Genomic DNA, 22070 nt, shown 5'->3' on the forward strand with positions numbered 1-22070 from the left:
CCCAAAAATATTTTACATCAAGGAGAGAAAGCCGAACCAGTATACAATGGACCCCATTGGAGATAAAATTTTACAATTCATCAAGCCGTTCTCTGCATTTGTGCCAGAGATTCAGAAACCACAAAAAAATGTTCAGTTTAAAGAAAAACTACTGTTCACGGCCATCACATTGTTCATCTATCTAGTATGCTGCCAGATGCCACTGTTTGGCATTATGCCGCCAGACTCGGCAGATCCCTTGTACTGGATGAGAGTAATTCTGGCTTCCAACAGAGGTACTCTGATGGAGCTGGGTATCTCCCCCATTGTGACATCAGGCCTATTCATGCAGTTTTTTGAGGTTGGAGGCACCACCAAAGACAAAACCCTTTTTGACAAAGCACAGAAATTGTTTGGAATGATCATCACCATTGTACAGGCCACTGTATATGTTATGACTGGCATGTATGGGGATCCCTGGGAGATGGGTCTTGGAATTAGCATACTCATCATCCTCCAGTTGTTTGTGGCCGGTCTCATTGTATTGCTGTTGGATGAGTTGCTCCAGAAGGGGTATGGTCTGGGTTCTGGTATCTCCCTATTCATTGCAACAAACACCTGTGAGAACATCGCCTGGAAGGCCTTCAGCCCTATCACTGTTAACAGTGGCAGAGGTACTGAGGTTGAGGGAGCCATCTGTGCTCTCTTCCATTTGCTCGCCACCCGCACGGACAAGTTGCAGGCTTTGACGGAGGCTTTCGGGAGACAGAACCTGCCCAATGTATGGAACCTTATCGCCACGGGCATTGTCTTTGCTGTTGTCATATACTTCCAGGGCTGGAGGGTGGACCTGCCCATCAAGTCAAACCGCTATCGTGGTCAGGTCAACACTTACCCAATCAGGCTGTTCTACACCTCTAACATGCCCATCATACTGCAGTCTACCCTGGTCTCCTATCTCTACTTCATCTCCCAGAAGCTCTCCACAAATTACAGCGGCAACTTCCTGGTCAACCTCCTGGGAACCTGGTCTGACGCCGCTAGTGACGGGCCAGCTCATGCCTACCCAGTGGGTGGTCTCTGCTACTACCTTTCTCCAATACACTCCTTTGGTTCTATTCTGCATGACCCAATTCATGCTGTCATCTATATCCTTTTCATGCTTGGCTCCTGTGCCTTCATCTCCAAGAAATGGATTGAGATCACAGGATCCTCTGCCAAAGATGTAGCTAGGCAGCTGAGGGAACAACAAATGGTTATAAGGGGATACAGAGACAAAAGTATGGTGACCGTGCTCAACAGGTACATCCCCACAGCTGCCGCCTTTGGTGGACTTTGTGTAGGAGCGCTGTCTGTCATGGCCGACTTGCTGGGTGCCATTGGTTCTGGTACAGGAATCCTCTTGGCTGTGACCACTATCTACCAGTACTTTGAGATCTTTGTAAAAGAGCAGAGCGAAGTTGGCAGCCTAAGAGCACTGCTGTTCTAGAAAGTATACAGATTATATCCATTCTCTATATTTATACATTGTCCCATTATTATGTAACTGACACATTTGTTCTGTCAATAGTACGAGTTTGGGGTTAATTATGAGAAGAGATGCAACGTTTACAGGCATGACAATGTGGGTTCAGCATCAACTCAACTCAATTTTTATTTATAGAGCTGCATTTCAAATGACAGAGTACCAAAGTGCTATACAACACAGCAGGATGAACAACAATGACACAAAAAGATATACAACAAATACATACAGCAATTGCATTGTCCGGTGGAGTCCCCTGGATGCCCCCAAATTGCCCTCAAACGTATTCGATGTCCATAAAACTAGAAAAGTGCACAACTGCACATTCAGCAAGGATTTGCTCTAGGATTGTAGGCAGTAGAAGGGCATATTATTATGTTAATGTATGGAATTTTGAGGAATAGCTGTGCTCTGGTCTAAAAGGTGCGGTAGGGGTGTTTTGTTTACAAATCAGCAGCAGCACACTGCACAATTTTGCCCCCCTCCTGCCTGCTTGGATCAGGTCTACTGGCGTAATAGTGAGTTGCGCACTCATTCATTGTTATTTTTGGCGGAGGCCCAGTCCAGTGTGACAGACGTACAGTATCCAAAATCACACTAACCTGCTGTACACTTGTTATGCTTGTGCAGATTTTAGCACGTTTTATTTTCTTTCTTTTTTACTATTATGTGTCCTGACTTACCCAAACGTGCCTGATATGATGTGCAGAGAATATACAATATATATATATACAGTTTCTCCTTCATAAATGGATGAACTAGAAAGATTATTATAGCCAGGTCCTGTTTGGCTCATCGCTGGACATCATTGAACAGTTTTTTATATGGTGCTCATGTTCTGTATAGTGTTTAAAACAGTGGACTGTGCTGAACTTTTCCTTTCATCGTCCAGTGTAGACAAAGAATACTCTGAACGTACAACAAAAGACATGTATTCACCTTTAGCAACACCCGCTCGTTCACGAGATATTGTAAATCTTAATATTACATGAACGAAACATTGCCAGTCCTCATCCATTTTCCATCTGATCTGATCTGATCTGAATTGCACATAGGGAGTGAAGAAGCTGATTCGCTTCTCCCAAATATAAGTGCATTGTCATTCTAGCTACAGGCTTATGGAATCAGACCCGGCAATGGGTATGGACTAGTTTAGGATTTACTAGGATTAGTAAATTAACAGTGAAATACATTTTCTGCTTTTAAAGCAAACAAAGGGTTCATCCTCCGGACAGCACCAGGGCACGGTAAATTATATACTGTAAAATAAATCACACTCGTGTGATGTGAGGGGCGCTCTTATCATCATACATCATCATCATCATTCCGGCCAATCACTTTTGACGTCCTCATTTTTCGATCCTCATCTTTGAGGGGCACTATAGCCCCTCCGATATACAGCTTTTCGTCCCGTCACGTCTCACATTTGCCATTGACAACGAAAGGAGAAATTACGTCATATGTGCCTGAAATATAACGTAAATTTGCGTGGCAACACACACATTAAATGCCATTGACAATGAAAGCAATATTTACGTCATATGTAGACGAGCAAATCGGCTATCTAATCACATAAATTCATTTGTCATCTTACATTATCATGGTGAAAAGATAATAACATAAGTTGACAAATTAATTCATGAAGAAGTATATTCATTTTTTATTGGATGATGTATGACGACAAGAGCGCCCCTCACTTCACACAGGTGTGATTTTTACACTCACATTCCATGCTCAGCCAATCAAATCATCACGGGGTACACACATACACATGTATATACAAAGCGGGGAATAGGAGGGGCCCCTAAAAATGTTTTTTTTTGTGGGCAATTTTTGTGGGCATGTTGATGTTCTCATGTCTGTGAAAAATGAAATATATTATGTATTACATATACGTATTTGTATCAGCAAGATGATGTTCTGATGTCCCTATGTTGTCGTTTACTGTCCAATGTCCATAGACTTGGCTGGCAAAGCAATTCCATCATAACTACCCTAAACAAACATGAAAGTCCAATAGACTTGGTTGGCAAAGACATTGAGTAATTAGGCTCTAAGAAAACATTAAAAGTCCATAGACTTGGCTACCACATGACGTAATTTCGGAAAGCCCATGCATTAATCACCCCTCAAAAAATAAACAATAATAAATAAAACCGCTCGGCCGGGAAAAACATTGGGTAATTGTGGGGTGCACTAATGCAGTTTTACAGCAAAATATTTCACAATGTGCTCTATAAAATCACAGTGAGACAGATGAACAATAAAGAAAGAGTATAGCCACTAATAGTGCACTAATGCAGTTTTCAGTTTTACAGCAAAATATTGGGGGTATTTTGGTGTAATTTTGGGGTACCCACTACCCAGCCCCCCAAAAGAGAGAGAAAGAGAGAGAGACACACAGGCAGGCAGGCAGGCAGGCAGGCAGGCAGGCAGGCAGGCAGGCAGGCAGGCAGGCAGGCAGACAGACACACAGACAGACAGACAGACAGACAGACAGACAGACAGACACACAGACAGACACACAGACAGACAGATCGATCTGGTCGCTGTGCATGGCAGGCTTTAGGGCATTCGACAGCCCGACAACACAGCAGGCACTGACAGCAGAGAAGAAGCTCTCAAATGTTTTAACCATAATGTTAAATATACAATAACTAAACATAAATCTCACTTGAATTGGATTGCAATACTTTAAGATTTCATCATTAAAAGGGGGAACCCCCGGCATGCAGCCCACCCTAGCCCGACAACAAACATTTGTGGCTCACTGGCGCCTCATATGAGTTGAGAAAGTGAAATTTCGGCTTATTAGAATAGCTAGAATGTACAGATCCCTCAATGTGTCATTTCAATTTTGGCAGATTGATTGCATGTGTTCAGGATTTGTGGCATTTCTTTGGAAGATGGATCCTTCATGCAAACCTTTGTATAGGCAATTGGAAAGGAATATGAAATATCTGACTGTTGCTGCTTGATCTGCTTGATCACATCACTGCATGATAAATAATGTGTACCGATTTGCGTGGGTTTCAGACAAAACAAATCACACCCATGTGAAGTGAGGGGCGCTAATATATTAAGTCTAACTCATGTTGATTAGTGATGGTGATGGTGATGTAATGGTGATGTAAAACAAACGGTGCAAACACAAACATTAAACACCATTAACAATAAAGAGACAATATGACGTAATGAGGCACATTATGACGTACATTTCCCTTCATTGTCAATGGGAAAAAAATAACCTACAAAACAAACTAAAGACAAACATTAAACCTGTGTAGGACGGGCTGGAACCCCTCAAAAATATGTAGCAGAAAATAAGAAAGAAAGAAAAAAGGCTAATTTACTTGTCAATGTGAGTTATAGACCAAAATGTGAAGCGTTTGGGGTGGAGGTTCTTCCATGTCCTGCTGGGACAAAGTTTCAGTTCACAGACAAAAGGTCTTATACATGTTCATGTGTGAGACATTGGGCCCTTAATTTCCACCTACCTAGGCCTACAGTACAGTATTCCCTACTTTTCCTCCATTTTTTTCTATACCCTTTATGACATTGTTTTGTGGCAGACTGGCAGCTTATTAGAATAGCTAGAATGTAGGCCTACAGCAGATGTTAAAGGTATCTTTAGAGAAAAAGATCACACCCGTGTGAAGTGACTAATATATTAAAGTCTAACTCATGTTGATTAGGTGATGTAATGGTGATGTAAAAGAAATGCTGAGCCAACACAGACATTAAACGCCATTAACAATAAAGAGACAATATGAAGTAATGAGGCACATATGACGAAAATGTTTCCTTCATTGTCAATGGCGTTTACAAAACAAACATTGATCTATAACAATAGATTCTGGATGTATAGAAATGCTGTTACAAGCAAATTGAAAATGTCATTGTGTAGTGCTAGCTTTTACTGTAAATTTCGCTTTGAGTAAAGTAGTGGCATCGACATATAATTAAGGACATGAACCAAAAGTAAAAGTACTCATTATGAAGATTGCAGAATGTATTTTGAAATGTGTCATTTGATTTCACAAATAGCCAATCTACATGCTCACAACGGTGAAAAGACTTCAAAGCCCAGGATGCTTTGCGCACTGAGCAGTGCGAGTGCGCATCCATGGTGCTCATCAACGGAAGAGTTTCCGAACTGAAGGCGACCACACCACACCACAGCAGCCACGGCTGACTTTCGGGGCGAGGACTCGAGGAGAGGGAAAACAACGTGAGCTGTACCATATAGCTGTACGACCGAAGAGTTGTACGTGGTCCCTCCAGAGCTACTGCTGGAAATATTCAGATCAAAGATGGAAAACGTCTGTCTGGACAGTCTAATCTTGAAACTTCACGATGTCAATGCCGTTAAATTTGGGCAATACAAGTTGAAGTGTGGCATGTTGACGCCAATTTATATCGACTTGAGAGTGCTTGTGTCTCATCCAGCTCTCATGAACCAGGTAAACACGTGTTATCTTTGCAGCATCACATGTCGTTTAGACTGTGGAAGAGTCTATGCTTTAAAAGAGATTAAGAGACCTTTTCTAATTCCTATTCGGTGGTACTGTAGAACGGTGACTTCACATGCACACTCTACTGATAGTTATTCATTCTAGTTTAAATGAACAAGTAGGCTACAACATGTACAAGTGTTGAGTAGACGAGACTGGATCCACAGGCCACTCGGTCACACTCACACGCACAAAAACACTACTGTTAATGCATTTGTGTTTTTCAACCACCAACATCCAACTGGAATCGAATATGGTTTACCAAAGTTGTCAAAGTGTTCTCTGCCCTTGCCTATAAAAAGCCACATACTGCAACATGCCTGATGTAGCCAGGATGGAGAATCCAACTTCTATTTGTCACTAATTAGAAGCAGCGAAATGTTTTGGGGGCTTGTTTTGCAAATAATCTAGTAGATTCACTGAACAGTTGATCAAACTTAATATTTCTTCACTGCAACAGAAGTAGGCTTCTGTCAGTTTATAGCTCCATGCTTAACCAATCTGTGTTCTGTACAGGTGTCTGGTCTCATTTACCAACGCGCACTAGAAGAGGAGCTTCAGTTTGACTCTGTGTGTGGAGTTCCATACACTGCTCTGCCCTTGGCTACAATCATTTGTTCCACACATGAACTACCCATGCTCATCAGACGAAAGGAGGCCAAGGACTATGGTGTGTGTGTGTGTGTGTGTGTGTGTGTGTGTGTGTGTGTGTGTACACACTACAGTTACCTTTGACCACATCTCTGTTGGCATATGAATTTGACATGAAACAAAAAGTGATTTGTATAGTACATTTTGTAGCTCAGTTATCTTATACTTTGAATTAACTGAACGTAGAGGGTAGGGTTGCAAAATGCAAAGGTTTTTGCATTTTAAGGAATTAAATTGTGCACTTTAGCCGAAACATTAGTCAAAACAATAGAATCAGCTTTATTGTCACATTACAGATTTACAAGAGTGAGTGAAATTAGTTTTTGTGCATGGTTCCCATCGTATCATTTTCTTCCCCCATAGAAAAATAAAGGGAAGAAGGGAGGAGGGGGGGGGGGGGGGGGGATCTAGTTAAAGTATTTACATATAATACCTGAGATAACAAAGGTGAGTGAGCATAACAGCAGATGTATTCTGTGCATTTTACAGTATATACTTATGGACATTAGTTAAGGTGCTATAATTGTGTAATGTAAACCCCTAGGCACCAAGCGTATGGTGGAGGGGACAGTTCGTGAGGGTGACACTTGTCTGATCATTGAGGACACCGTGACCAGTGGCACGAGCATCCTAGAGACTGCTGAGGTGCTCTACAAAGAGGGACTGAAGGTATATTAAAATAAGCTATTAATGGTAATACTAATTATAATGAGCGAACCCAAAGAAATGCTCAGTGTGAGAATGTAGAATAATTTTCTGTCATTTAAAACTAACCTTATAATTTGTCGTGGTTGAAGGTGACTGATGCGATTGTGCTAATGGACAGAGCACAAGGCGGTGTGGAGAAGTTGGCCTCTAAGGGAATCACCCTCTACCCAATCATCTCCATGTTTAAGCTGCTCAATGTGCTGCTGGCAGCTGAACGCATCGATTCCTGTACTGCCCAGAACGTACGCAAATTCATAATGGACAACAATACTTTTAGGTACAACACTTAGGTGGTGGTGTTTTTAATATTAAGAGAAAATGTAACGCCTGCAACACTCTGAATTAAGTAAAAGTCTCAGCACGGCCCAAACAGCCAAAACTCAATAAATGTCCTTTCACTTATATTTATTTGCCTCATCCAGACAGAGCAACGGACACCTTTTCAACGTAAGATGAGGATGACCGATTACGTTGAAACGCGTGAAAGAACGTTTATTGTGTTTTATTATTGTGAAAGACCTAAAAGGGTTTATGTGCTGTGCATGTGTCTATGTGAGATTAGACATTGCTCTGCCTGCCCTCTGTGACATTCACCTGAGCCCAACTTTTAAATGTTCTTGCCTATTCAGCACTAAGGAGGAGAATGGTAATGGTTCTCCTGTCACCAAGAAACCATGTAAAGACCAGAGCGAGGAACTGAGCTATGAAGACAGAGCAAAACTACCCAGTATGTTGCATTGTGTATAAAGCTGTAACATTCCATTGGAGGACTAAAGGTCCTACAGAAATGCTAATATCGGCGACATTTGTGGATCTGTATATTAATATCACATTTGAATAACGCTTTTACTTCCAGACATCCACCCCCTGGCATCCAAGCTACTGAGAATTATTGAAGAGAAGCAGTCAAACCTGTGTGTCTCAGCCGATGTGATGGGCTGCGAAGAGCTGCTCCAGCTGGCCGACCTTCTGGGTCCAAAGATATGCCTCCTTAAAACCCATGTGGACATCCTTCAGGTAGGCGACCTACAGGCATCTGCCACTGCCAGGAAGGGAGCCAGTTAAACAGGATAGAGTGCATGTTTAAAGACCACCCAAAGGCCAGAATAGCCCTCTTTCAGAAATTTCTGTAACTGAACAATAAATGATTGGGGGGGATCTTTTCCCCCTTTTAAACAACATAGTATCCACCTAACCTATTATACTGCAGGCAAAGGGATGGAAACAAATCACGAGGTGATGAGGTTATAAAGCAATATCTTGCATTACTTTTCATGTAGCATTGTCTACTCCTCAATCCCCTTATTCCATGCTCTGTCCAAACTCATCCCAATCAGGACAAGACAAAACAAATGAGCAACATCAAAGCTAAAATGGTGGTTCTCTCTAAATGCAGGACTACACACCAAGCTTCAGTCAAGCACTGAAGGCCCTGGCTGAGAAACACAACTTCCTCATCTTTGAGGACCGCAAGTTTGCAGACATTGGGAACACGGTGAAACACCAGTATGAAGGTAAGAAAATGACAGAGGTTTTAGTAGACATTGTTGGTCATGGGAGTTTCTCTTCAGTTGTAGCGTATGGAAATACAATAATATGTGCTGAGCTGCCAGGTTCATTCATTGTTGAAAATAACCTGAAGCTGCTTTTAACATAACTTGACACAAAAAAAGAATGTTTACTTAACACTATTTGGCATACTGTTAATTGGTGGGAACAGGTCACTTGTTTCGCTTTTATATGCCATCTGGGCGCGGGGCGCCCCTGAATGGCGATGTCTTGGTAAAACACAAAATCATTACTAATTTCTGTGATTATCCTTTTCCTCAGGGGGTTTATACCAAATCGCGTCGTGGTCCCACATAGTGAATGCCCATGCTGTTCCAGGTCCCGGAGTAGTGAAGGGGCTGAGTGCTGTGGGCAAGCCAATGGGGCGAGGCTGTCTGCTCATAGCACAGATGAGCTCCCAGGGTTCACTGGCTGCTGGTGAATACACACAGGCAGTGGTAAGCATGTCTTCCCTTAAACACTTAAGCCCTGTTTTTTGTTTGTTGTATGACGGTGTCATGAGAATTCATCGTGCTGAAACGATTGCCTATTTTAAATTTCAGAAAATATTGCCTATAATATGGATGCCAGTTTGAAAATGGTTAAAAGCATGACTATATATCATGATGGTTTAATTGAATTAATCTCAGATTTGTTGATAATACTGTTTGTTTCTCACAGTGTATCACTTGCGTGTTATTTTTCTTCTATAGCTGAAGATGGCAGAGGAGCAGCCAGACTTTGTTCTTGGGTTTATCTGCACGTCAAAGATTAGCAAACAACCAGAGTTCATCCACATGACTCCTGGGGTGCAGATGCAAGCTGGAGGTTAATTGACTTCTAGTGACTTCTGTTTTGGACCTGTCTTAGATTTAGTTATGTATCATTTGAATTATGAAGTAAAATGTCTTTAATATATTTAATCACATGAACCCACATGAACCCTATCGTGTCCCTATTCTGGGGTCAACATTGGGTCAGAATTGCATTGCGTCATGTTGCTGTGAGCTTGTAGATCAGCTATTTATAGAGAACCTATAGTGTAAGAGAAAAAACAGGTGGGGGGCTAGTATAGAGCGCCGTAGAATCCGGTCAATTGAGTATAGGGTTTAAGTGATTAAACTTCAGTCACTGTAGTGAAAGAAAGAAATTGATGACACAATGTTCAGAGCTTGCCACTGTCTACCACAGGGTGGTGCTGTTATACAAGGAATCTACTGTTAAGTAAAATTTCAGCTCAGTATTCACCCCTCTGCTCTGATCTCTCACCTATATCCTTTCTTTGTAGGCGATGAGCTGGGACAGCAGTACACCAGCCCAGAAGAAGTTATCTGTAACAAAGGCTCTGATGTCATCATTGTTGGACGGGGTATCTTGGGGGCCTCTAATAGGCTGGAGACTGCCGAGTTGTACAGGAAGTCAGGATGGGAAGCCTACATTAAGAGACTTGGTCGGACTAGCCAATAACAAATCAGAGGTTGTGTCCGTATCATAAATGCTAAGTGCAAACTTTCATTTCTCACGGAATTAGCAGGTTGATCAAACTTTGTAGATCTAGTCCAGAATTGATTTGCTTTCGATAATGATGCTTCTGTGAACAAAACACATTTGGTACTGGATGGTAGGGGCGATTTCTCATTTGATACATAAAATAGAACTAAATCAATAAACATCACATTCATGATTGAATTCACTGACAATACTAATGCTTGTAGAAATCGGGTTAACAGTTATGGTCCCTTTAGGTATATCTTTATATGGTCACAGCATGGACAGTATTTGGTGGTTTCAGTTTGTTGTATAAAAAAACATCTTTGATAGATTTTGCACCATGATCCTTACTCGTACCAAAAAAGACATGGCACCCAAAAAACATGAACTTTTAACATTCAGTAGATTTTCTGTGATCTGGGGTTTTCTGGCTCAAACAGGTGCTCTGATTTGCCGGCAGTAAGTGACATCACTTACTGCAAATTCCATATATGTCAATGGGATTTGCCAGCAGATGTCACTGTTTCCCTGTGTTGCCTGTTTTCATTGTAGCTCAAAAGGCCCAAAAAACCCCAAAGAAAACTTCAGACCACAGAAAATCCACTGAATGTTCAGGTTTTTTGGGTGTAATTGAGGTCATAAAACCTAAAAGAAAAAAGAAAAATAAATGAAAATGAATGTCATAAAACCTGTAAGGGAACAAGTGGGGCAAATCTAGTTTAAAACTGAAATGAACTCATCGTGCACACTGAAAGTTCTGAATTCAACTTAAATAGATTTAGACTTTGATACTCGTCAAAACATATGCAGTTAACATGGTGTTTAGTTATTGGTCTACGGACATGCCACTCAGTCATTATGAATTGGAGCATTCCTACTGTTTTAAGGGATAAAGACCTTTTTAATTTCATGTTTTATTCACAACATATCCTCAGACAGGAATGCAAAGTGTGTGTCTTACTGTATATAATCTTACAAAATGGTTGTGGCAGGAGTTTACATGCCATTAAATGGTGTGACTTTTGCAGGGTTCCTACGCAAGTATGGAAAGGTATGGAATTTTATTTAATACTTTTCAAGGTCTGGAAAATGAAAAATGTATGGGCTTTTTGGGTCTCTGGTCCCTGCCCGGACGGTGATTCCAGCTTGTCTGTCGCCTTAAGGCCTATTCATACTCCAGTTTTAGGTGATAAGGTGACCACCGAAAACTACAACATGATGTCGCTGCAGTGATAAGACACTCACCCCAGTACATCTCTGTTTTTACTAACAACTGTTTTGGTGGTCACCTTATCACCTAAAAGTGGAGTATGAATAGGCCTTTTAGGTGCCTGGGGTGTCCGTATACTCTCAGGGCATTCTGTCACCAGTGGGCCTTTGCCCCTGGCCGCTGTGGGAGTGCCACCTGACGGCCAGGGGGACGCAGCTCCTCCCTTCTGGATGTCCCTCTTGACACTGAACTGTCCACTCTTTTGCTCTGATACCTTGGTATGTCCTTGTTTTGTCAGTATTTTCCCTCCTATTATTGTGTCCTTTCATGACAATTAAATTGTTGCCTTTTGTGGAATGACACTTTAATTAAATAAACATATCATTTAATATGTGTGTAGTATTATACCGATCATGTGTAATTTGAAATGCATTTTGACAGCCTCTGTAATTAATAAAAAAAATTGGCTTTCCATTTACTTTTACAGTATAGGCTAAATATAACTATATGCAAAGTATGCATGAGTGCTGCAAAATGTCTAGGTATAAGGTTTCTAATTATGTTTCTAGATGTTTTATCACTTTCCATGAAGTCCAGTGACTAAGTGGTTGGGTGATTTTAGGACAGAAAAGGCATTAAATCTATATATGCAAGAACACAATGTCCCCCTCCAGTGTTGACATTACTTAAAGCAATGGCCACATAGTCACTTATACGACAGACACTATTGCATAGGCTACAGTAGCCTATACTATGAATGCTTGCAAAAGAAGTGTCCAGCAGCGCTTTGTGTATTTTGTGTATAGCTTATGAATATAAATAGACAGGATGCGATGAGAAGTAGCTTATAGGCTACTCACATAGGCCTATATGCCAACCACAAACCAGGTTATTCTTTCATCAATATGTAAGCTACAAACGCATTTTGACAGACTCAACAATATGAGTTGCGGCTTGCCCAATTCCATAACTTCGTTGAGTTCGTTCCAAAGTTTTGGTGGGCACTGGGGGCAGGGTGTGCCCAGCGAGCTGGCAATAGCCCGGCCGGTAGGAACCTATTTGCAAGCCATATGATATGGAAATGATGTGTAAATGATTGGGCCGAGCGCTGAACAAGACTGACGGATACACAGCCGAAGTCGGCAGGTGGGGCGGGCTTCTCTATGACATGACTAACAAGCTGAATGAATGAAGTTACCTTTCAATGCTTCCTTTCTCCTCCCGTGGATCATCATCAGGGCTGGCACAAAGGTCAGATGTGCTGCGTGGTAGAAGGGAGGGGGGGGGGGGAGACAGTGAAGGGGCGGGGGCCGGTTTGCATAGAGAGGGAAAGGATCGGTAACGATAATGGACGGTGAGAGAGGCTTGTGTGTGTGTGTGTGTGTGTGTGTGTGTGTGTGTGTGTGTGTGTGTGTGTGTGTGTGTGTGTGCGGCCTTTCTCTCACCCTTCCCCCTTGTGTCAATATTGGATCAGAGCAACGCACCGTGCGACAGGTGTCTGTGCTCTATGCGCGCGCCACGAGGATCCACACACACTTACCCTCCCATTTGATGTGGAATAGCCAGGAGAGAGAGAGAGAGAGAGAGAGAGAGAGAGAGAGAGAGAGAGATACTGTTGAGGACTTGAGGTATAAAAGGTGTATACCTGCCACCAGCCGCAGACATTCAGTGTGACTATAGGCCTTAAGATGCGCGCAAAAGTTTAACTGAGTGTAGCTCTTTTTCACCTGCTCCCACAGTAGGCTAAAAGGTAGGCTGACTGAAGTTGTATGTAGCATGTAGGCTATTTAAATTCGTTTAAAACGTTGTTTTTGTAATAGCTGCTCTTAACTTTTGTTCCCTCATCTGTTTCTAAGGTCGGACAGAAACCACATGAGACCGAGACACGGAACCATCAAGACATTCGGACATTTTCGTTACTTTTCGTTGTCTGTATTTGCCTCACGTTGAGCCTCACGCACAATACCTGAAGATGAAGTTTTGTTCGTTCGGCTCGCGTTATGCAGATACAGGTTGGCGACTGAAGAAGAGGAATGTCGAAGATCTTCATCTTCTTCTTTTTTTATTTTATTTTATTTTTTACCTCCCACCATTGAAGAGCATCATTGACAGACAATAGCCTATTGTCAGTCCCAGAATTTAAACAAACACAAATACTGTTTCATTTGTATTGCTTTTACGGATTTATTTATTTTTCTTTTCTCTATTTTTATTGGGGGGTGGGGAGGGGGACCCCTTTCCTCATTGCCATCTATAGTAGGCTAAACCTAAAGCAACAGGTGAATACTGAATAGACTATTTCATACAGACTAGGGGTCACCTAATTTGCTGGCCAATTAACTCACACTATAGGATTATACAAGAAAGGTCTAGCCTATAAGATCAGTTTCTTGACTATCAGGAGTTTTTTTTTAATGAGATAAAAAGATATATGTGTTTTTTTGGGGGGGGGGGGGGGGTTATTGAGTATATAGGCCTATGGTGTTAGAATTGAGAACAATTGTAAGTTGACATACTATAGCGCCGGCCTACATGTATATCCTATATGTATAGAGTTCAAGATATCATCGTTTAGGCTATAGAGACAATAATTATGATGAGATAGAGTCGAGTCTGTGTTAAATAACTAACTAATGTTTCCTGTGTGGCAGTCCCCTCAGGACAATGCCTTTTTAATGCAGCAGCAGTGTTGATTCTCATCTCCTGCATTGGAAGACATGTGATGGCTATTGAGCACTACAAAGTGGTCAAACCGTGAACAATCATATTTAAAGTTACTATCCATATGATATCTTGTCCTAGTATATACACAAGATTGAAACCTCTATCTCGCGCATGTGAGATCAAAATGTCTCCTGCTCATCCCCATTTTGACTATAGGCGAGATATTGCACTTATGAGCTTCAGACATGCGTTACTTGTCAACGAGTCGAGTATGCATGTCTCAATGGAACTGCAGGGAGACCACCTCCAACCACGCACTGCAGATGTGTTAGTTATATTCTATTACTATTATTATTAAGCTACCACACAGAATGGCTAAAATAACGTTTTAAGTTATGAATTGCAGTGTTAATCGGTGTACATGATCATCATCTTTTCACCTTTTGAATGGATAAGAGCCTATGCAGTATTCTGCCTTTCTAGTATGGAGGAAAACACTCAGGACTCATAATATAATTTTACGTCTCACAGTAATCACTTTTCCATTGGGACATTCATGACAATAGTATATTTTTCCACTGTGGGGACCTATTCATTAGAGCATCTCCTACGTCATGAAGGGAGGCTGCAGCCTGCAGGCAACACACCAGAAGAGAGATGGGCTTAATGGGAAGGTTATGTTAATCATTAACTAACCATTAACCACACACACACACACACACACACACACACACACACACACACACACACGCCAGCCATGATAAGGAACCATCTGCCATTTGGATGTGGCGATATACTCTGCCTGTAGCCATCACAAATATATGCCCACTGTACTGTTCAATCTTATTCTCCCTTTATTGACTTTTTTATTATTGTATTTTTGTGTTTAATTAACTATAGTATTCTTATTGTTTGAAAGTTAATTTTTATTTTTATCTAACTGCAATAAACTAGAAGTTATGAACATTGTTGATTCAAAAGCCTTTTGTGTTGGCTTTACTGCAAAAAGTAATGTTAATGGAAATGCACAGATATGGAATCAACCGACCATTGTCAAAACATTTCAGTATAGTTCATTCCTCTTTCATTGAAGTGTTACCATGTCTTATAGGGCATAAAACCCCTCTGACAGGTTTCTGTTGAAGTGTTACCATGTCTTATAGGGCATAAAACCCCTCTGACAGGTTTCTGTTGAAGTGTTACCATGTCTTATAGGGCATAAAACCCCTCTGACAGGTTTCTGTTGTTTCTTTCATTGAAAGTGTTACCATGTCTTATAGGGCATAAAACCCCTCTGACAGGTTTCTGTTGAAGTGTTACCATGTCTTATAGGGCATAAAACCCCTCTGACAGGTTTCTGTTGAAGTGTTACCATGTCTTATAGGGCATAAAACCCCTCTGACAGGTTTCTGTTGCATGATGTAGTCATTGGAATAACTGATAAGCAAGACATTTGCATATTAAAAAAATAGTTGAAAAATGACTGGACTTCACGCTAGTCTGTGTAGTTCTAATGTACAGTAGACTTTACAGCTCAGCCTGAGACTACAGGAAACCTTCAATGTTAGAATAAATCTGCTCACTTTTACCAACCAGTCAGGAAATTATCCAGTGCTTTGACACTGGCAGTGTGCTATATTGTTAAAGGACTTGTTAGATGCAAATAATAACACACAAGATCGACATGTTACTGTGATCACTGGATAAAAGCACAAGGTTAATGAACGTGAGTTGAGTGATCCCATCGTAATTGTCCATATACCTCTCTACTGGTCTCACTGTCTACTCCCAAACTCTTCATCTATTATGTACTAACTGACCAGGCCTGCACAGCAATATTTAAGTCCATGGAGTACTTCAATGTTACAACGGAAAAAATGTCCATTTCCTATATTATGGCCCATTGTGCACTTCACAGTGAATTAAATAAAAATTAAAAATTCTTAAATCGCCTCAGAAAGTTGCTAAGACATCGTGGCCTTCACATAGAATATGTCACACTGTTAGATGGAGTCATTATGTGAAAACCTGTCCTGCACCTTCATTATTTAGCTGTGTAGCTGTGAGCCTGTTTGTCCCAGCTTGCAGCTCCAGTCAATATTTGTTTAAAGCCGGAGGAAGGGAAAGGCTCACACTCTTCAGTATCCTGGTTACCGTTCCTCGCAATGGACCGACTGTCACACCTGGTCCTGCTGTGGCTACACCCTATACTCCAACGGCCATGTCGTATTTAGGGCTGCAACAATCCATTGTTTTCTCAGTGATTTCATTGGTCTATTGATCACTTTTTCGATGAATCGAATAATCAAGAAACTTGATAGTATTTTTTACTTACTTACATACTAGTATTTTTGTATTGCATGCCACTGAATTGAATAACCACATATGCCATATTTTATACTCACGGGATCTTGAAAAAGTAGTGAAAATAGCAGATCTTCAACGCAAGCTCACAACATGTCACAATGTGATGCGACCTTGCAGATCTGCTATTTATTTTATGTTGTCTTTTGAAACTTTTCACCTATAATGACATATCTAAACTAGGGATAGATTGTTAATCATTTTTTTTCCCGCTTTAGTTTGAATAACTGTTGTACCCCTAACATCTGTTAATTCTGAACCACTGCTACCTACTGACTCCACCAGCATTCTGTGTTCAATGGTGACAAATGACAAAGAAAAGTAAAAACAAACAAACAAACAATGAAAGTATGAATTGGGGTGTTACATTTCAAAATTACGACACTATAAGTGGTGGAAGATGTAGGCCTACTTTGCAATTTAGCAGTGGGTCTACCACAATGCAGTAATGTAAAAGCTCTCTAACATTTTACTTTAAAGTAACAGTACAAAGGTATTGGCATCAAAACATACCGGTACTTTCAGAATTGTGTGCTCATTATGCAGAATGGCCTGTTTCACAATCCTATTATTATTATGTGTGTTAATTAATGCATTAATGTGTTCACCACTTTAATGTTTCAAGTGATAGTATGTAATTAGTACTATCAAAATCTAGAACTAGTATAGTATATCATTTACTTTGCGGCTACTGCATCACTGTATAACCCCTCTTCTGCTGGTTACTATTATGTATCCACACACACACACACACACACACACACACACACACACACACACACACACACACACACACACACACACACACACACACACACACACACACACACACACACACACACACACACACACACACACACACACACACACACACACAGTACCATTTAGTGCATTTACTATCCTAACCGCTGTTTGTATCTTGACATGACAAACATCATAATGATTGCCAGCGCCCAGCTTGTATCTCTGAGTGGAACAACAATTGTTTCCCTGAGGCTGTGTGTCTATGTGTTTCTAGTTTACGCCTGTATGTATAATCTACACAACAGTTCAGTATGTGTCTTAGGCAGCTACCTGTATATAGTGCATACCTTTTGCCCATTACACAACAATAGTGCTAAATGTTCTGTACATGTCTCGTAAGGGGAAAACTGTGTTTTATAGCACCTTTGTCAAATGGTGTGATATAAAACTATTATTTGCTCTTACCAGACCTTGTATTGAACTGTGCTTTCCTTGAACTGTGCTTATTCTACAAACTGTTACAGTTTTTCACGATTGTTTACACACAGAAACTTGGCACAATTTGCACAACCTTCACTTCATGTATCTAATCACTCGACACAATTTGCACTATACATCACACTCCCTTATCTGCATTAGACTCTGACTTTCCTTCTTTAGACTCTGATGTCAATTACACATCACCTTGTTGTCCACACAAACACTACAAACAATGTCCGGTTGTTGCACACACTTATCACGTAAAATCTCACACACAACTATTCAAATCTCTAAACATTCAGGTCTGGTGAGCAATTTGTTGGTAACACCTGACCACATAGATGACCCACAGTGAATCGACTACATTGTCATCTGAGACAAAATGAGCTTCCACCGGGCTGCTCAAGTGCGTGAGTGGTTCCAGGACCACCCACATTTTTACGATCTATACCTTCCACCTTATTCTCATTTCCTGAATTCTATTGAGGAGGTTTTTTTCAGCTTGGAGGTAGAAGGTATATGAATGGAACCCACAGAGCCAGGTCACACTGCTCCAGGCCATGGAGGAGGCTTAGGAGGCAGCAAATGCTTAGTTGTGTGTACTCAATGAATGGTATGTGTGTGTCATTTAAAAATATGGCTGTGTGTACTGTACCAAATGAAAACGCGAGTTCCATTTTGGAAACAGTTAAGAGATTTCATGGCAAAGAGTCATCGTGGAAAAGGAGAGTCAGGGTTTAACATTTTGTGTGTGAGGTTTTCAGTTTTGTGTGTGCAGTTTTGAGAATGCCATTAGGTTGTGAAAAACGTGTGTTAATAATCAGAAAAACTGTCATACAATTTTCAGTCAGTCAGTCAGTCAGTCAGTCAGTCAGTCAGTCAGTCAGTCAGTCAGTCAGTCAGTCAGTCAGTCAGTCAGTCAGTCAGTCAACCAACCAACCAATCAATCAATCAATCAATCAATCAATCAATCAATCAATCAATCAATCAATCAATCAGGCTTAACAGGTACTTTGTATGTTAGAACTGCTGCGGAACCACACTTTATTTGGTCTGTTTGTGTGTAAACAGACACTTTGACGAACATGTGTATCTGTGTGTGTGCGTGTGTATCTGTGCGTGCGTGCGTACCTGTGTGCGTATGTGCGTGTGTACGTGCGTGCGTGCGTGCGTGCGTGCGTGTGTGCGTGCGTGCGTGTGTGTGTGCATATGTGTGTGTGTGCATGCGCTTGTGCGTGCCTGAGTGAGAGTTTGTCAGTGCTGCCTGTAGGCTGTGTGTGCTCTGACAGTTAAGGAGGTTACTGATAATGACAGACCATGCAAATCCCCGAGGCCTGTTGCCCTGTTCTCTCCCTCCTGTTCATTAGCATGGTGCCTGCCTGCGTTTCTAAAGCTAGTTTCTGTTTGAGGTTTACATGGCTAGAGATACCCTAGCATTTAGATCCTCCGGTTTGTTGTTCGGTTAATTATTTCTACTGTGTGTGGGTTAAATAAGCTTGTAAACTAGACATAGTGACTAGTGAGTATTCCTTCTTAAACCTCCGTCTAAATATAATTATCTGGTAATAAAATGTTAATGTATAAGCGATTCGGGGAAGAAAGCCAATACACATTGAGCTGAAGGATCCTTTCATGTCAGATTTCGAAAATATACAGTATAAATAGCTTATAGAGGGTATGTGCATGCATAAAGGGAGCGCAAATCAAGTGGCAAAGTGAGTAATGTCGTTTAATGCAATCAAATATAGGACTTTTCTGTTTGGATGTATGGGCTGTCAAGGCCAGAAAGTAGTTTTTTGCCACTTGTCCTACACAAACATTAAATTCCCATTGACAATGACAATGAATGGAGAATTTTCGTCAGTGTCTGAGCAAATAGACATATTTTACATCATTATGATGTACGAATCAATGATAAGAGCGCCCCTCACTTCACACAGGTGTGATTGTTTATGTTATATAGGCTACTACAATACAGCATTGATATTAAAAAGAAGTTTTACTTTGTAATTTGTACTTTTAAATACTTGAGTATTTACTTCAAGCATTTGTGCCACGGACCACCATTTGATGAGATTTAGCCTCGCAGACACCAAACTTTGAATATTGTTGTTGTTGTTGGATAAGATTTTGTACTGTATTGATGTTGGTACCATAGGAGAGATAACAATTATTCTTCCACATTCTCTAATTGTGTATAGACTTCTTGTAAATAAATGAATGCGGATTTATATAATAATTTAACTCTTGAGAGCATAAAATATAGATCTATAAGGGTCCATTTAGTTACCAACCAACTGTCCATCATTTAGCTGGGGACCACTTGGAATCTCTTCAAGGACCACTGGTTGTCTCTGGACCAGCAGTTTAAAACCACTGGTGTACTGTACCATTCAGCTGCCTGGCTGGCCACTCACAGAGCAGCATGCGGGTACGAACAGATGTCACCTGCATGGACCCATCACAGGCTGTTCACATTGTCCTCACCTGGATTAGTCTCTATAGCAACCTTCCACCTGAAGCAGGCCTCATTTCTGTGAGTCCAAGCACATGCACATTCACATTCACATGCGCCTGTGTGTGTGAGCCTGTGTGTGTGTGTGTGTGTGTGTGTGTGTGTGTGTGTGTGTGTGCGCCTGTGTGTGCGCCTGTGTGTGTGTGTGTGTGTGTGTGTGTGCGTGCGTGCGTGCGTGCGTGCGCGTGCGTGCGTGCACTGGTTATTCAAATAGCACCCACTCATATTGACCCAGAAAACCAGAGCATGTACCTTGTTCTCTCTTCCCCTGGAGCAGCTTGTGGAGCCATAAGCATTAAGCACTCATCCTGATGATTATAAACCTCGGCATACAATTCCATATATAGTATAGTATAGTATAGGTGATACTGTATATGCGTTGAAATATGATTAAAATACATTTCTTCAAAATCATTGCTCATTCAAGCAAAATTACAAGTAATTTGACTTTAAAATAATACATCTTGAAATAAAAGAATAATAAATAAATAATATAATGAGTTTCATACCAGCAATCATCTCCTAATCGTGGGTGTCAGTGCATTAGATTTTTGGAGCAGTTCTTAATTTCTTATATGTAAATTAGGTTAATTTGTCATCTGCTTGAACAATTAACAATGAAATGTTCATGTGGGTTTGGGAGATTTGTAAGCTCATTAAACTGTCAACATCCACTTTGTAACCTCATACATCCACTTTTACTGACCTTTGATCCCCAGTACCTCATTAATGCCATATGGCATGCAGTGTGCGTGCGTGCGTGCGAGTTGGAGTGCTGGAGGATTCAGTAACCATGCATGGTGGTGAGGCAATCTATCTGGCTTTACTTTGGCTAATGTGTTAATGCACTAATACAAATGTGCACATGCACACACAAACACGCACGCACGCACGCACGCACGCACGCACGCACGCACGCACACACACACACACACACACACACACACACACACACACACACACACACACACACACACACACACACACCGTCATAATCTGAAAAGCTTCAGGCTCCTCTCCTGTGGAACCGTCTCCTATTTTCAGTCTGGGAGGCTTCTCTATGTTAAGAGTAGACTTACAACTTTCCTTTTAAATAGAACTTATAGTTAGGACCATGCAAAAAGTATCCTATACTCACACTATTTACTTAGGTAAAAGTATCAATACTGCAATGTAGAAATACTGATCTGTTACAAGTAAAAGTTTGGAAATCTAAATTTACTTGAGTAAAAGTACAAAAGTATTGATATTGTGACGGTTCCCTATATTATGATATTACTCTTAGGTTGTCTGGTTTTGGTATATGTTGTGTTTACCCTATCCAATAGGATTGGGGACCAGAGCTACTAATGATGATCAGCTCGCACCTGGGCCCGGGTGTCGACGCCCTATAAATGCCTGCTTCTCCAGTCCTTCCTCAGTTCTGTTCTTTTCATTTGCCTCCTGCACCTTTTCCACCATGCACACTTTTCAACATTTCTGTTAATACATACAACACGCACACACATACATTTCACTCATGCATACACGCACTACACCATACTGATCTCCATACTTCATCTGTTTATTCATTATTTATCGTTTGATTACTTATTTTTTGTTAATCAATAAATTATATTTCTTTGGTAAACTCCCCTGTTTTTTGTTGTGTATCTTGGCACCCCCTAGGCCAGGTAC

General features: G+C 41.0%; 2 protein-coding genes across 2 annotated transcripts; both read left to right on the forward strand.

The window, feature by feature from the left end:
* Window positions 1–214: 214 nt before the first annotated feature.
* LOC310866440 (protein transport protein Sec61 subunit alpha-like 1) lies at window positions 215–1468 on the forward strand (the record flags this gene model as incomplete). Its single annotated transcript, XM_083776056.1, has 1 exon — window positions 215–1468. The coding sequence occupies one exon, from the start codon at window positions 215–217 to the stop codon at window positions 1466–1468; it is 1254 nt and encodes a 417-aa protein (XP_083632182.1).
* A 4219-nt stretch (window positions 1469–5687) lies between these two features.
* Window positions 5688–12010, forward strand: umps (uridine monophosphate synthetase). The gene is made up of 10 exons (XM_083776294.1): window positions 5688–5967; window positions 6535–6688; window positions 7214–7338; window positions 7467–7654; window positions 8007–8104; window positions 8234–8394; window positions 8774–8891; window positions 9208–9383; window positions 9639–9753; window positions 10214–12010. The coding sequence occupies exons 1-10, from the start codon at window positions 5818–5820 to the stop codon at window positions 10390–10392; spliced, it is 1464 nt and encodes a 487-aa protein (XP_083632420.1). The 5' UTR covers window positions 5688–5817; the 3' UTR covers window positions 10393–12010.
* The last annotated feature ends 10060 nt before the right edge of the window (window positions 12011–22070 follow it).

The sequence above is a fragment of the Protomyctophum parallelum genome (assembly GCF_964188405.1).
Source record: "Protomyctophum parallelum genome assembly, chromosome: 11".
Taxonomy (NCBI): domain Eukaryota; kingdom Metazoa; phylum Chordata; class Actinopteri; order Myctophiformes; family Myctophidae; genus Protomyctophum; species Protomyctophum parallelum.